The sequence below is a fragment of the Penicillium nucicola genome (genome assembly GCF_028828085.1).
Source record: "Penicillium nucicola strain IBT 29836 chromosome Unknown utg000010l, whole genome shotgun sequence".
In the NCBI taxonomy this organism is placed as follows: Eukaryota; Fungi; Ascomycota; class Eurotiomycetes; order Eurotiales; family Aspergillaceae; genus Penicillium; species Penicillium nucicola.
In genome coordinates this window covers 6,358,200-6,372,427 of record NW_026643134.1, presented here as the reverse complement: position 1 = coordinate 6,372,427, position 14,228 = coordinate 6,358,200, and the positions used below count along the sequence as shown (strand labels likewise).

Genomic DNA, 14,228 nt, shown 5'->3' with positions numbered 1-14,228 from the left:
GGGTCACATCGGTCCCGTGATGAGCAGGTTAGGGGTTGTGGTGTGTGGGCGTGAAGCTAATTTCCAACTCGACTGTAGAAGATCCCAGGTACGAGCTTCTCTTCCCTCTCAGATTAGATTCCAATATTAAAAGACTTTGCACTTACAAAACGTTCACAGCATCTGACAACCCCAACCCTCCCGGAATGTCTCGGATCCCAGGTTCTCCAAGTACAACTACCCTTCCCAATCCTTTGGAAACCGCCAAAAGATTCCTAGGCAATGAACTGCAGCCCTTCGAAAAGAGAAATGGAGGCTCACGGGCTCGAGCGAGGTCGGCAAAGCTCCCCAGTCCAAAAGAAACCCTTGGGTATCATCACATACACCCTTGTCCGGAGTCACCAACGAGTTAACCGCCCTCCAATCAGCATCGTGAAACCCCTGAGGCAGTCATGGGGGTTCAACTGACTGGGGTTGACCCTTACATCACAAACGACGGTTCTTTGTCTGCTCTGAGTCTTGACCTCAATCGGCCAACGCCACATCCATCAGCACTCGATCAATCCGGCGTTTTGTGGCCGCCGCGTGTTTCTTTGTTTCCAACCCGGGCTCCAGTAGATAGTCCTCGCGGAGGTATTGCTCCCCCTAAGTACGCGTTAATGTCCTGAGGTCACACTTACTATTTCACCCTTCTTCCAATCTCCCCGACGGCTCCCCGACGTTCCCCGACTTGCATCTTGAATTTCCAGAAGGAGAAGGAGTCCACTATGGAATTTCCCATTCCAAAGTTCGCTAGGAAGCGTGAGATCCGCACACGAGCCCCAACAGCCTGTCAGACCTGTCGGCTGCGCAAGACTCGATGCGACAATGTTAGGCCAACATGCAGCTACTGCGCTGCACAGGGAGTCGAGTGCAACTACCCCGAGACCTCACCACAGCAGAACCAGTAAGAAAAATAATCCATGGATTGATAGATTAGGCATTGACCTTGGCTTCTAGAACGGGCTTTGAATCTGGAAGTCCATCGAATCAGGAGGTCCTCTCGCGTCTGAATCATATCGCCGGTCTGCTGGAGGATATCAAGTCGGAGGGCTCGACCATATCCTCGAGCCGTTCATTGAAGGAATCCTTTTTTGAGCTTGCTATGCAGAACACTAGTCCCCTGACAGAGTCATTGTCGGGGAGCGTTCCGCATAGCAGTACCACAGCTCCAAGTATTGAAGACCGGGGACCGGATCATGACCCCCGAATTCTCTACATGGCGAGTTCTGGGGAGAATATGCTCCGCTGGCCCGTCTATAACAAGATCATAACTGAAGCGGAGAAGCATATTCGCTCATTTCTACTTGACTCGCTGGATAGTCAACCACCAAATAGTCCTCCTCCCCGACAAGTGGGGATCGGCCATTTTGTCGATGAGATCCCTAGACTCTGCAAAAAATACTTTATGATCTGTCACCGAAGAAACCCCATAGTTGATCTTGCTATGCTCGAGCGGTATGCCAAGGAAGTCACAGTCCAGGGTCTTGGATGGGATGGTCCATCCTGCCAGGTGGTACGTCGACCATTTGCTTGTATAGGTCTGAGCTAAGTTTCCCTATAGCTCTTAGCGTGCGCGCTAGCTTCATCTACATCCTCTAAGTTTGTGCCATTGGCCGACGAGGATATCACTATTGACTTTGATCGGCTCCCGCCGCCACCCATGTCAGACGCCAATATGGATTTGGCTGAAACCTATTTCCACGCCGCGAAGCAGCGATTCGGGTTCTTGTACACCTCCACGACTGACATTCAGTGCTTCCTACTTGCTGGTAGCTACCACAGACATGCCATGCGCCCTCTGCAGGCCTGGTTCTGTTTCCAGCAAGCGTCCTGCCGGCTAGAAGTTCGATTGCGGTCGTTGTGTAGAGAACAGTGGACTGCCGATGACAATTATCATAACTTGGAGTCTCGTCTATATTGGTCCTGTATTCAAGCTGAGCAGTAGGTTTCGTCTTTTTTGGTTTAAGAGTCGTCTACTAATATCCACAGTGAAATGCAAAGTGAGCTACCTCTCTGGAGCAGTGGGCTTGAGAGCTTAGGCTATTCGGACCCATTCCCCAAGTTCTCCCGCAAAACACCTCCTTCCTTTGACCAGATGCATGATGATTTTCAGGACTTTGCAGTCCAGCCAGGGTTTGAACTAAGCGGCACCGAAGAGGAAAAGGGGTGGAAGTTCTACATAGGATCTATCTGTAACCGCCGAACCACCAACGACCTGCTAGCCGATATGTGGCGGCAGGGAGAAAAGGGCTGGACTAAAGATATCCCCGATCTCCTGAAAAGGTCGGCTGCCGCAGAGAATGTCGTAACTTCATGGTATATGCTCCTCTGATTTGCCGTTTCCCTACTCCCCTACTCCCCGGTTCCCCGGAGACATTCATACCCTTATTCGAACACGAAGTTGGCGACTGACTGGAAATCAGGTATCAAATTTCCATCGCAGGGATCCAATCCCCGAAAGACAACCCAGATCTGATGTTCTTCTTCCGCGGCCGGTACCATATGGCTCTAGAACGGATCTACAGACCAGCCTTCTTCCTAGCAATCCACTTCCAGACCATGCCAACTTTCATAAAAAGAGATAACCAACTATGGCTGCAAGTGTTTGATCTAGCCCAAAAGGCAGTCGACAACTGTGTCCAGCTGATTCCAAATTACTATTATCAATTCCGTCATGAGTGGATCTGGAACGTAATCCGCGCCAGCTTCGCGTGCGCTCTGCACATCCTGGGCGTCGTACTTTACCAGCTCGAGGCGTCGCGGACACCGGGGACTTGGCAGCTACGCGTGCCGCCCAATTGGGCTGGTCTTGTTCGGGTCTCGCTGCGTACGTTGAAGCATTGGGCTGCTGAGTCGATTGATATTGAGATTATGCGATCGACTTTGGAGAGGATGTATCAGGGCACTTGTCGGTTGGCTAATGTTCGCCCTGATCTTCACCTGCTTTAATTCTGGGACCTTTAATTGGAGTTCAACAATGTCGAATTATGAGCTGTTTCATCGAGACAGATGTTCACGTTGACCATATACGTACATAGGATTGTAGGTATGGGATTTCTAGGTGATTGTTCTTGTGGCTATATGATATAACTTAACTTATTAGCTGGTTCCAATTACATTCAACGTAAATCAGCATCAATTCACGTCAATCGATTTGGTCCACTCCATACTTCAACTATCTGCGGGTTCAACTGTGAGGGCAAAGTAACAATTGCACCCAAGACGGGAAACCAAACCTCTCCTACAGCTTCCTAGGACTGTAATCTCCTGAAGTCCTAGAAAATAGAATAACTCATTAACGCCCCCGGCAGTGCTTGTCATTCTCCCAATGAAATTACCATGAATGGTCTACTATGAACAGTCAGTCGCATACTCCGAGCCCCACCCGAACTTTTTCTCGAACTCTCACATTTCACCTCTTTCACCTCAACAACCTCACATTCCACCATGGAAGACTACAGCCCCCCAGCTCTCCCCTCACCCTTCAATAACACAACACCACCACCAATTCTCCTCACCCAAGGCGCCGAAGCCCACCTGTACAAAACAACCTCATTGAACCCCTCCACCCCCGCGGCCCTCAAGATCCGCCCTTCAAAACCCTACCGCCACCCAATCCTCGACAGACGCCTTACCCGCCAACGAATCCTCCAAGAAGCACGATGCCTCGCGAAGCTAGTACGAGAGGGAGTTTCCGTTCCCGCCCTTCTAGCCCTGGACTGGGAGGGTCACGGCGGCGAGGAAGGCGGGTGGGGCGGCGCCTGGCTAATGATGGAATGGATTGAAGGCGATGTGGTACGCGTCGTGCTAGAGAAATGGGAAGCATGGATGAAAAAGAACCAGGCATCGCTAGACGACTCACAGATCGAACGGGAAGAAGCGCGTGTTCGTGGCTTGCTGAAGAAAATGGGTGCTGCTATTGGTGCACTGCACAAGGCTGGTGTCGTGCATGGAGATTTGACGACGAGTAACCTGATGCTGCGGCCATTAGCTGGTGCAGATGGAGCCGAGTCAATTTCTACTGAGGGCGATGTTGTGTTGATTGACTTTGGGCTGGCGTCGCAAAGTGCGCAGGATGAGGATCGCGCGGTGGATTTGTATGTGCTTGAGCGAGCGATTGGAAGTACGCATCCACGCTCTGAGCCGCTGTTCGATGAATTGCTGCTTGGATATCGGAAGAGCTACAAGGGCGCGCCTTCTGCACTGAAGAGACTTGAAGATGTGCGCATGAGAGGCCGTAAGAGGAGTATGCTTGGTTAAAACAGTCTTATGTTGTCTTGAAGGATGCAGCGATATATGATAGATTGGACCTTCATCCGAGTTAAAACAAAAAGAACGCCACGCTTGTCCCGACATATGGCCCAGTGACGATGCAAATGAATTGAATGAAGAACAAAAAGAAAGAAAGAAAGAAAGAAAGAAAGAAAGAAAGAAAGAAAGAACAGTCAAGACCGGTCCTTGAGACAGGTGCCGACATCAGCCAACGCAAAGTACCCCTTGTTCTCGACAACTCCGCGATCCTTGACGACTGCCGTATATTTGACCACCCACTGCGGTTCGACTTCGCCTTGAATACCATCATCCGCATCAGGCGATGAGGCCAAGATTCCAGCACCCTTCTCCGAGGGACCGAGCAACTCCCGCGTCGTTCCAACTGGAAGGATATCATTGCAGTCGTTATGGGTTAGGAGTTGAATCTTCTCTTGTTTCGCATAGAGAATCAAAGACTTGGGAACGACACAGCAATCCTTGAGATTGATCTGATCAACCGAAGGCTTGACCTTGGTATGAGGCAGGAAGCGGGCCAACCGTTCGCTGCCAAACTCAGCAACGCCCAGCTGCGCAATCATACCCTGTTCATGCAACGACTCTAGCACATGCCAGGTCTGCACCATGCTATCGAAATCATCCGGCTCTCCGTTGCTCGCCTCATTCTCCTCTTCCTCGCTGTCATCGTCGGCATCAAACAGAATTCCCGGGAACGAGACGATCAGCAGATCAATAGACTTGACATGTAGTTCCTTCAATACCAAATCAATTGCCTCTCGCGTGTGTGCGCAACGCCTTGACGCCGGAATTCCCGGTAGATAGAATAGCTTCACTGTAATATCGTATTGATCACGCTCTTCGGCAAGACCAGGCTGTGAGAAGTCGATCGCGGGGATATAGAGGCCGTCCTCGCCCTGGTGCGTCCAGGAACTGGCAGGCGAGCGCGAACCGCTCGAGTGGCCATTTCCATTTGTATGTACTGAGTCGATCTGTTGCCAAGCGAGGAAATTCGACCGAAACGAGTTAATTAGTTCGACGTTGGATTTCTGCGTGAGCGGTTGGCGGATGACGGACTGACGCCCGCCTTGCATGAGATTTCTGCGATGGTTAGTGGGTAGACTACTTGAGCGCATGCCACTACTCACGAGCTAGAGAGAATCAACTTCATGATTGAACGATTGAATGTCTGAAAGGCAAAGGAGGGAGTTGTGTAGAGAAGAAGTGGGAAATGTTCTCTCTCCCCCGCGACCCCTCATGACAAATCCAACTCCGGCTGTTCCTCTTCTATAAACTTCTACTCCCTCTCTACTCGTGTGCTGTTCTCACGTCTTCCCTTTCTTCTCAGTCGGAATCGACAGTTGGATCCCAGTCGGTAGGCTCATACTCTCCAGTATCCAACAACTTCATGTCCTCATCCTCCAACTCAAAATCAAACACATCTATATTCTCCCGGATTCGCTCCGGCGTCACAGACTTGGGCAAAGGCACAAGTCCCTAACCAGCCATCAGCAATTAGCAATCAATACACACAAGAAAGACAGAGAAAACTGGGCAAAGGCTTACCATCTGCAAACTCCACCGAATCAAAACCTGCGCCGGCGTCTTCCCATACTTTGCCCCAATAGAAACCAAAATGGGCTCTTGAAGCCTAGTTCCATGCGCCAGCGGTGAATACGCCTCAACAACAATCTTCCGACTCTGGCACCACTCCACAATATCAGAGTGATCCAGCCACGGGTGCAGCTCATATTGACCGACGTCGATTTGGCCGCCTCCGCCGGATTGGATGTATGCTTCCAGCTCTTCAAGGTGGTGGATTCCGTAGTTTGACACGCCGATTGATTTTGTCTTGCCTGCCTTTTGGGCTTCGACCAGGGCGTCCCAGGAGCCCAGGCGAGCTTCCTTGCCTCCATAGGGTGCATGGAGGAGGATTCTAGTCAGACACACTTGTTAGAGAATGGTTGGTTGTAGATTTTATTACTGCATCCATCCTGGAGACTGTGATTGTGATAGGCAAAGGTGATATTTGGGGTGCTTACAGGTCAAAATATTCCTGTCCAGCCTGACGTAGACTGGAATTGACAGCCCGCTTTGTCGACTCGTAACCCATGGACTCAGGCGGGATCTTGGTGGTGAAGAAGATCTCCGAACGATCTAGCCCAGAGTTCAGGATTGCTTTTCCGCAGGGCTTCTCATTGCTATACATGATTGCCGAGTCCACCTAGTATGCCAGGTCAGCATTGGATAGGGTGTGGATGGGATCAATTGCAGGTCAACGTACGTGACGAAATCCAACATTCAGGGCTTCTGCAGTAGCCTTCTCGGTCTGAGAAGGGGAACTAGTTCTGGTCAGTGGACTTCAGTCTATACGAACTGGATTGGAACATACATCATATAGACCTAATCCTCATAGTACATTATCAGCTATGCTCAAAGCGTCTGCGGGGAAATTGATAGCTACTCACGCCATATCCCAGAATAGGGATCTCATATCCCGATTGCAGCTTGTACTTCGACTGGGGTGTTAGGTTTGCCATGGTCATAGTGGATTGTAACCAGTCAAGAGGGAAGCAAGAAGTGAAATGGAAGAAACATATGAGATCATCGGGTGGGGTCGATGCTGCGAGTCCGAAAGGGGAAATGTCCGATCTTGATACGCAACTCGTTCTACACTTACTATTTACTATGCTTGAGATGATAGAGCTACACTGTTGGAGCTGTGAATCACTGCATATAAAAAGCAAAGAAACTTCCACGGGGGAAGCAAAATCATGTATTAAATGTCATGCACAACCACAATTCTAGAAACATGCAAACCTCCTCTATGTATACATACATGGTCAACCCCTTTAAACCTTACGCTGCTCCTCCTTCTGAGCCTCAGCCTCAACCTGCTCTTGCAGCTTGCGCTCCGATTCACGCTTGAGCTGGTCGGGGCGGCGAATAGCGATATCCTTGGGACGGAAATCGCTGAAGAGGTGCTTGAGAACATTCTCAATCAACCAGCAGCCACCGTAGTCGAAGATCATCAGTACGGTCAGGGTAAGCTTGAACTCGTTGGTGAAAGGCACAAGACGCAGCTTGTCGTTCAGCTCGGGGATGAACTCGGTGGCACAGGAGAATGCGACACCAGAGGCGGCGATGAGACCCCAGTACATGGCCTTGTTCTCGCGAATGCTCTCGCGGAAGGGACGGCCTTGGTAGTTGATCGAGAAGGTGGAGATTTGCTGGATCAGCTGGAGGAGGTAGATGGCGCTGTTCAGGAGGGAGGGCTCGAACTCGCCCTCAAGATCGATATCGCTATCTCTTCTATGGGTATGTTAGCATGAGTGATCGAATAAAGGAAACAGGGTCAACGTACGGCTCGTGCTTATAGACATAGTTAGACAAGTAGATCAGAGTCACAATGTGAATGGCGAACTGTCCAAGAACAGATCCAATGATGTAAACGTTGAAGATGTTGGGTTGAGGGCGCTCCTTGGAGAGACCTTCGACGGACTTGGCGCGGGAGATAGACAAGAAGCAAACACTCATCAGCATACCACTGATGGTAACCTGTCCGTCACCGAACTTGATACCGTCAAGGTAAATGACACTCAGACTGTATGCACTAATCAAACAGTTCAAAGCAAGAATCTTGTACATCTGGATAGTAGCGACCAAAGTGCAACGACCCTGGCGGAGAATGTTGGGGATAGCGATAACGTTGGCCAACTTGCTGGTAAATGGAGCAGCGACAGAGGCATCACCCAGCTTAATAGTGGGAGGCTCGCTGTCATCCAGTTCCTGCTCCAGCATGGAGGATGTAAGCTTGTCGGCAAGGCCAGCAGCGGCAACTTGGGCCTGCTGTTGTCTCTGCTGCTGGGGGGTCAAGTTCTGGTTCTGTTGTTGCAGAGCCTGTGCACCAGGAGATGTGATTGTCGGGATAGGCTCAGCACCGGCGGTGATTGCGGCACCCTTTCGCTGCGACTCTCGCTCCATGGCCTTCTCGTAGTGAGGATTGGTGGGGCCAGGGGGATACAAGTGGGCGATCTGCACAGGGACCGGGGGAGCGGGCTGGTTGAATCGTTGCATCATGCTGCACTGCTTCTCATACAGCTCCTTCATCTTGGTGTTCCGGTAGTGTTCGGCGATCTTGGTAAGGTCTTCCTGGGATCCGTTCAGAAGGGCAACACCCACGTGAGCCTGCTTGAGAGCGCCAACATCGTTGGTACCATCACCGCACATCAGAGTGGTGTAGCCAGCATCCTTGAGTCCAAGAAGAATTTCTTCCTTCTGCTTAGGGGACACACGAGCGTAAACCCAGGTGTGACGGAGCAAGGAAGGAAGAGCCTTCTGGCCCTTGAACTTCGCCAGAGCATATCCAGTGATACAGATGTCCTTGGTGTTCAAAATCTCCGGGTCGAGGGGCTTAGTGGGGTCAACTTCGATGTTAAGCTTGTCATCGATGGTACGCCAGACAATGCGAGTCCCAGAGTTGTCATGCTCGGGGGCATCGAGAATCAAAACCTCACGGTCCACAATTTCAACCTTGCGGGCAACGTGCACTGCAGTCAGCGGGTTGTCACCAGTGATCATGACAACACGGTGGCTGCTCTCATTCAGCATACGGACAGACTTGATCGCATCATCCTTCAAAGGGCATTGCAGAACTAGGAAACCAGCGAAGATTAACTCGGACTCAATCTCCTCGCGGACGTAGTTGTTAACGCGGCCCTGAGAGAGTTCAGACTCGGATGAAAGGTACTTGTAGGCGAGAGCAAGGACACGGGCACCGTTGCGGGTGAAGTACTTGTAAGTCTCTTCGTAGTTAGGAGGCGTGTTGATCAACATGGTTCCAATGGTCTCGGGGGCACCCTTGACACCAACGAAAGTGGACTTGGTCTTCTTAGAGGTCTTGCGGTCGTTGCTAGTGACGGTTGCGATAGTGCTCTGACGTTTGAGGGCCGAGGAGAACTGGAATCTTCTCTTGATCTGAACAGACTCGACGTTTCGGCCAGCGATTGTGGGGGCGTTACCCTTGGACGAAAGGGTGTCATTCTTTCCAAGAGTCCAGCCGAGCCATTCCAAAGTAGCCTTCTCCATAGGGTCACCAACAACGTCACCCTCGTCCAACTTCACCAATGCATGAGCACTGGCGAGTACAAGAGTGGTGTCAGCTCCGGCAGCAGATGATTGGGCCAGTTCGGTGTGAGCACCATCAGCTTCGACCTTAGAACCGGCCTCACCCAGGGTGAGTCCAGCAATACCATCGACAACAAGGTCCTCTCCAGTGAGGGTACCAGTCTTATCAAAGCAAGCAACGTCAACACGGCCAGCGAAGGGAATACGGAAGGGCTCGGTGCAGAAAATGGCAAACTTGCTCAAGGCAGCAAGACTGGTGTTCACAGCCAAGCTCAATTCCATGGGCAGTTCAGGGGGGACAACACTCGTGATAATGAGAACACAGTCCAGAAGAAGCTTGGAGCGCTTGCGGTCCCGAATAACGCCCTCTTGCCAGACGTACCAGGAAGCAGCAATGGCGAAGATCAGAAGGAAGAGGATGAACAAGAGAGCCTCGGCGTTGTTGGCGGAGACACGCTCAGTGGAGTAGATCATGGTGCGAACAAGGCTACCCTGGCTGGTCTCAAACCCGGTCTTCACAACCACACCCAAGGCGCCATTGTCCGGAGGAGAGGTAATGTTACTGGCCAGGTTCTTACGCGACGAATCGTTGCCGGTGTTGGGGTGGGTGATCTGGAGAACCTTGGTTCCACCGTGTACAAACGAGAGCTTGTCAAATCCATCCGGCTCAATCAAGTCATCGCCAGGGCGAAGCTGAACGGAGTCCTTCAAGAGGGGGGTACTCTCACCGGAAAGCATAGCCTCGTTGACAATGACACTGCCCTCAATGAGAAGGATATCGCAAGCAACACCGCTGTCCTCCTTGGTACGGTTGACAGACATGAGATCGCCGGGGAGGAGCTTGTCGCTAGTGATTTCTTGCCACTTGCGCTCACGGTACACCCAGACCTCGTAAGGCTTGATGCTCATTCCGCGGAATTCGTTCAAGGTTCGCTGGCGCTGCCACACAACAGTGCTCTCGAAAGCAACGAGCATGAACAGGGTGAAGAGCGAGTAGTACCAGTATTCATCAAGCATCCACAAACCAACACAGAAGATCTGGAAGACGAAGAAAGGCGCAACGGCATGCTCCTGGAAGAGCTCGAGGAACCCGGGAACGGGGATATCGAAGGTGTTATCGCCATAGTGGTGTTGGATACGGTCAATTTCGGCTTTCGAGGTGAAACCCTCGGTCAGCTGGAAAGTCTTGAGCGCCGGCTTTGGTTCGTTGTCCAGGACGTAGGAGAGAGGGGCAAAGGTGCGAGTCTCGGGGTAGAACAGGAAACGGCGCTTCTGGAAGAGGAACGAAAGTGTCTTCTTAGGGCCGGTGTTCTCGTTGATCAGGGTGCAGATCTCAGCGGAGCCAGCATTGGTGATGGGAACCACCTTGATGAGGCGGGCAGAGTCGATAGATTTGGCACGGGTCGTGGTGAAGAGAGTGTTGATGTCGATGTTCCACTTGGTCATCAACCAGGTGAGCGACTGGATCGTGATGATAGACCCCGCCCAGACGAATGTCCATTCCTGTCCCTGAATGTAGGTGTCATACCGTTCGGGGGAGAGATAAAAGGCGAAGAAGATGGGCCAGGTGATCAGGAATGGCCAGACGTAGAGGTGCAATTGCCAAGGGAGCGGATTATGCAACGATGCATGTTGGATCTGAGGGTCATCTACGAGCTTTGCCCTGCATGTTGTTAGTCCCCAGATTTTCGGGGGGCTTCAGCGCAAAACTCACATTTTGGCAATGTAATGACCACGGTCAGGGTCAGACAAAGACAACCTAAAGACTCATAGGAAATAAAGGAAGCAAGGGTCCAATGAAGGAAGTGCTCAGGTTATCGGAAGAAGCCACCTTTAGATACTGCGGGTTCCAGAGGGTTCGCCGCTCGACCAGGACGCGCTAACGTTTATGTCAGCTGCCCAAGGTCTGGCTTATGTAGCCACAAGTTGATGCCCTTTCAACAGCCCGGCCGGGCTAGCTCAATCGGTAGAGCGTAAGACTCTTAATCTTAAGGCTGCGGGTTCGACCCCCGCGTTCGGCTATTCCTAAAACACCGTCCTCGAGTGAGCGTTTCTTTTTTTGCTTTTCTTTTTATTTCTCTGGTGTCGAGTTGGTTTTCAAGGATTGCGTTTAGGAAGTATGTTTTTTTTTGGAGTCTTTTCAAACAAGTATGGACTGAAGTCATAACTTAAGTGACCAACATAGGCAAAATTGGATGCAACTTAAATATCACCGGAATTATTCACACATCATCGATATATATTTCCTCCCCTCTCTACTGGCCATCTCCACCCTTACCCTTCGTAGTCTCCTCAGTCAATGCCTTCACCATCTTCGTCAAATCCTCAATCTGCTTCTTGAGTTCCCTGATCTCGTATGTGCAACCATCAACCTTGATATCAGGAGTCGACTCGGTCACCTGTTGCTTCCAAGTGTCATCAAGGTCAAAGTCGACCTCCCGAGCTACATGTTCCCATTCCTGAGCGCAGTCATCATCCTCTTCCCCGTGGCGGCGATTATGTCGGATACGGTGGGCCTGACGTGTCTCCACCCAGGCCGTAACGACCAGTAGAGGCGAATAGATTATTCCCATAACCATGTCGTTCAACTTGGCGTAGGTTCCCTTCGACATCCACCATTCAAATGGAGCCACTAGACATAGAATCTCGACAAGATTGAATGCTAGCACGGAAATTAGTAACATTCCCTATGACATTGATCAAATACGCACGTGGGATGAAGACATTCTCATCTGGAGCGCGGACAAATTGCATGGTCTTTTGCGCAAAGATCGCCATGTACTCATCAGTCGCATTGCCGGAGATGTCCTCGTATGCACTGTTGTACAAGGCGATGAGGATGTTCAAAAGAACTGAGAATGTTAGCTATCCTCGCCCCAAAAACAATACATGAACATACCTGTCATGACAATAAAGTTGAACACGTAGTAAAGAATTATACCGAAAGGGAACGCAAACTCCTGGAAAGTATCGAATTCCGGACTCTGCATGATACTATTTACCATTCCCTGGAGAATGTTCCGATGGACTGGCACATCCGCATCAACCTGAGCCATACCGATGAATGCCTGGAAGAAACCAGCCATGACGACGAACAGCAAAGCGAAGAAGATCAAACTTTCTTTCATCATGACCCGCAAAACGACAAACATGGCACCGAAGAAGCGGAAAGAGTCGAGATAAAGCATCATGCGCATCCAGAACATCGGACCGGCAAAGGCCAAAAAGTTGTAGCTGAGCTGGTTGTAGAGCTGCCGCTGTTCATCATGGGCGGAGGGTGAATGGGCCAATGCAACAAATCGAAGAACAAGGGAAACCACAAGAATCGTATAAAGGGTTGAGTTGAAGGCGTTCCAAAATTCGAGGTAATTCCAACCAACTTTCCAAAACTTGACACCCTCGTCACAGACAAACGCAAGAGTCATGCCATAGAGAACTCCTTCTGCGATATCGAGATCGCCTGTTGGATTGACAGTGTTGATCACCGCAGTATAAACTGCAAGATAAATCAACGAGAACAAGATCTGGCATACATTCTGATACAGAGGAGTCCTCATGCGATCAGGGTGAAAATGCGCCCAGTAGCTGGTGTTGGACTTTTCCTGATAATCGACAAAATTAGTTGGATTACCCTCTTCCTGACAGATCCAGCCCCTCCACAGATACTGAATACATTTCTGGTATCCAGACGAGCTGATGATCCTCAAGGCGTGGAGGTCCACCGACCGTTCAATGACATTGGCGGGATCGGTCTCCACCCCCTCACAGAAGATAGAGTATCGCTTGAGCAGGATTTCTCTGAGCAAGTAATTCTGATCCTGCTCGGACTCGATACTGCAGCTGGTGAGTGACTGTTAAACATGAATCTTGCCAGGGGAGTAGTACATGCGCTTGGCGATGACCTCGCAAGCCAAAGCTCGAACCTCGTGCAGATCGGAATCCCACAGCTCAACAGTGGATTGAATCTTAAACCATCGTACACAGACCAGAAGACAATAGACTACACAGGCCTTGTAGTCGTCACCGCCGGATTTTCTGGCAGTTGCAACTACATCGTCGGTGATGATACGGCTGTTTGGATCGGTCAGGACACTACCCTCGATCTCACACGAGACAACCTGTTCAATCTGGTATTTCAAGCGGAGTGCAACCTTTGCAATCTCCCTTGAAGTACCAGATGGCAGCGAGTCATCGGCAGCGTAGGCGGGTAGCACTGGGAGAGATAGATTAGCGATGTTCCACGGCGCACGGTTGGCGACGTACGTCGACGACGTTCTACCTCGACGCGGTGTCGCGTCGTGGCCGTATCGGCATTCGAGTTGAAAAGGGTCCTCCAATGACCCATGATGTTTGAGTGTAGAAGGAAAGCCAAAAGGGCGCAGTAGGCTGGGAACGAGATATAACCAAGGTTCAACGCTGGGACCAATGATCGTCGGATAAAGTCTCCTCCCCCGCCATTCGATTTATATCCATTCAACAATCGCGTTGGTGTGTACTTGAAGATTGTGGAATTGATCTACATGGAAATGAATTGGCATGACTCTAAAAGCATCACTGGCATTGAACGTCTCGGTTGCATCACATATGTACATCAGAACTTGCTTCGTGTAGACTGTCTTTGGTAGACGGGCACGAAGATTGACCGCAATTAGCATGCAGCGCATACACGGGCGTGGATAGATCATCCCCAGACCCGAGGTGCAGGCGACTGCCCTTGAAGGGCGAGTTCTGACTGCAATTCTTCCAGCACACTGAGCCAACGAGCCCTCCCAATTGTGCAAGCTTTTTTCTATCCGTGGTGGCCCAACTCTCCT

General features: G+C 50.8%; 5 protein-coding genes across 5 annotated transcripts; 2 read left to right on the top strand and 3 right to left on the bottom strand.

Annotated features, from left to right (window-relative positions):
• Positions 1 to 746: 746 nt before the first annotated feature.
• N7511_010989 (Zn(II)2Cys6 transcription factor) lies at positions 747 to 2,970 on the top strand (the record flags this gene model as incomplete). Its single annotated transcript, XM_057133366.1, has 5 exons — positions 747 to 925; positions 979 to 1,534; positions 1,583 to 1,962; positions 2,011 to 2,337; positions 2,445 to 2,970. 5 exons carry the CDS (start codon positions 747 to 749, stop codon positions 2,968 to 2,970), a joined length of 1,968 nt encoding a protein of 655 aa, XP_056981354.1.
• A 498-nt stretch (positions 2,971 to 3,468) lies between these two features.
• Positions 3,469 to 4,281, top strand: bud32 (serine/threonine protein kinase BUD32; the record flags this gene model as incomplete). Its single annotated transcript, XM_057133365.1, has 1 exon — positions 3,469 to 4,281. The coding sequence occupies one exon, from the start codon at positions 3,469 to 3,471 to the stop codon at positions 4,279 to 4,281; it is 813 nt and encodes a 270-aa protein (XP_056981353.1).
• A 185-nt stretch (positions 4,282 to 4,466) lies between these two features.
• Positions 4,467 to 5,458, bottom strand: N7511_010987 (putative gamma-cysteine synthetase regulatory subunit; the record flags this gene model as incomplete). The annotated part of the gene is made up of 2 exons (XM_057133364.1): positions 4,467 to 5,388; positions 5,436 to 5,458. 2 exons carry the CDS (start codon positions 5,456 to 5,458, stop codon positions 4,467 to 4,469), a joined length of 945 nt encoding a protein of 314 aa, XP_056981352.1.
• A 173-nt stretch (positions 5,459 to 5,631) lies between these two features.
• N7511_010986 (aldo/keto reductase family protein) lies at positions 5,632 to 6,833 on the bottom strand (the record flags this gene model as incomplete). Its single annotated transcript, XM_057133363.1, has 5 exons — positions 5,632 to 5,784; positions 5,854 to 6,223; positions 6,330 to 6,511; positions 6,572 to 6,616; positions 6,756 to 6,833. The coding sequence occupies 5 exons, from the start codon at positions 6,831 to 6,833 to the stop codon at positions 5,632 to 5,634; spliced, it is 828 nt and encodes a 275-aa protein (XP_056981351.1).
• Positions 6,834 to 7,139: 306 nt separating this feature from the next.
• Positions 7,140 to 13,759, bottom strand: yvc1 (putative potassium ion channel Yvc1; the record flags this gene model as incomplete). Its single annotated transcript, XM_057133362.1, has 7 exons — positions 7,140 to 7,599; positions 7,652 to 11,077; positions 11,674 to 12,076; positions 12,126 to 12,266; positions 12,314 to 13,254; positions 13,300 to 13,627; positions 13,678 to 13,759. 7 exons carry the CDS (start codon positions 13,757 to 13,759, stop codon positions 7,140 to 7,142), a joined length of 5,781 nt encoding a protein of 1,926 aa, XP_056981350.1.
• Positions 13,760 to 14,228: the final 469 nt, after the last annotated feature.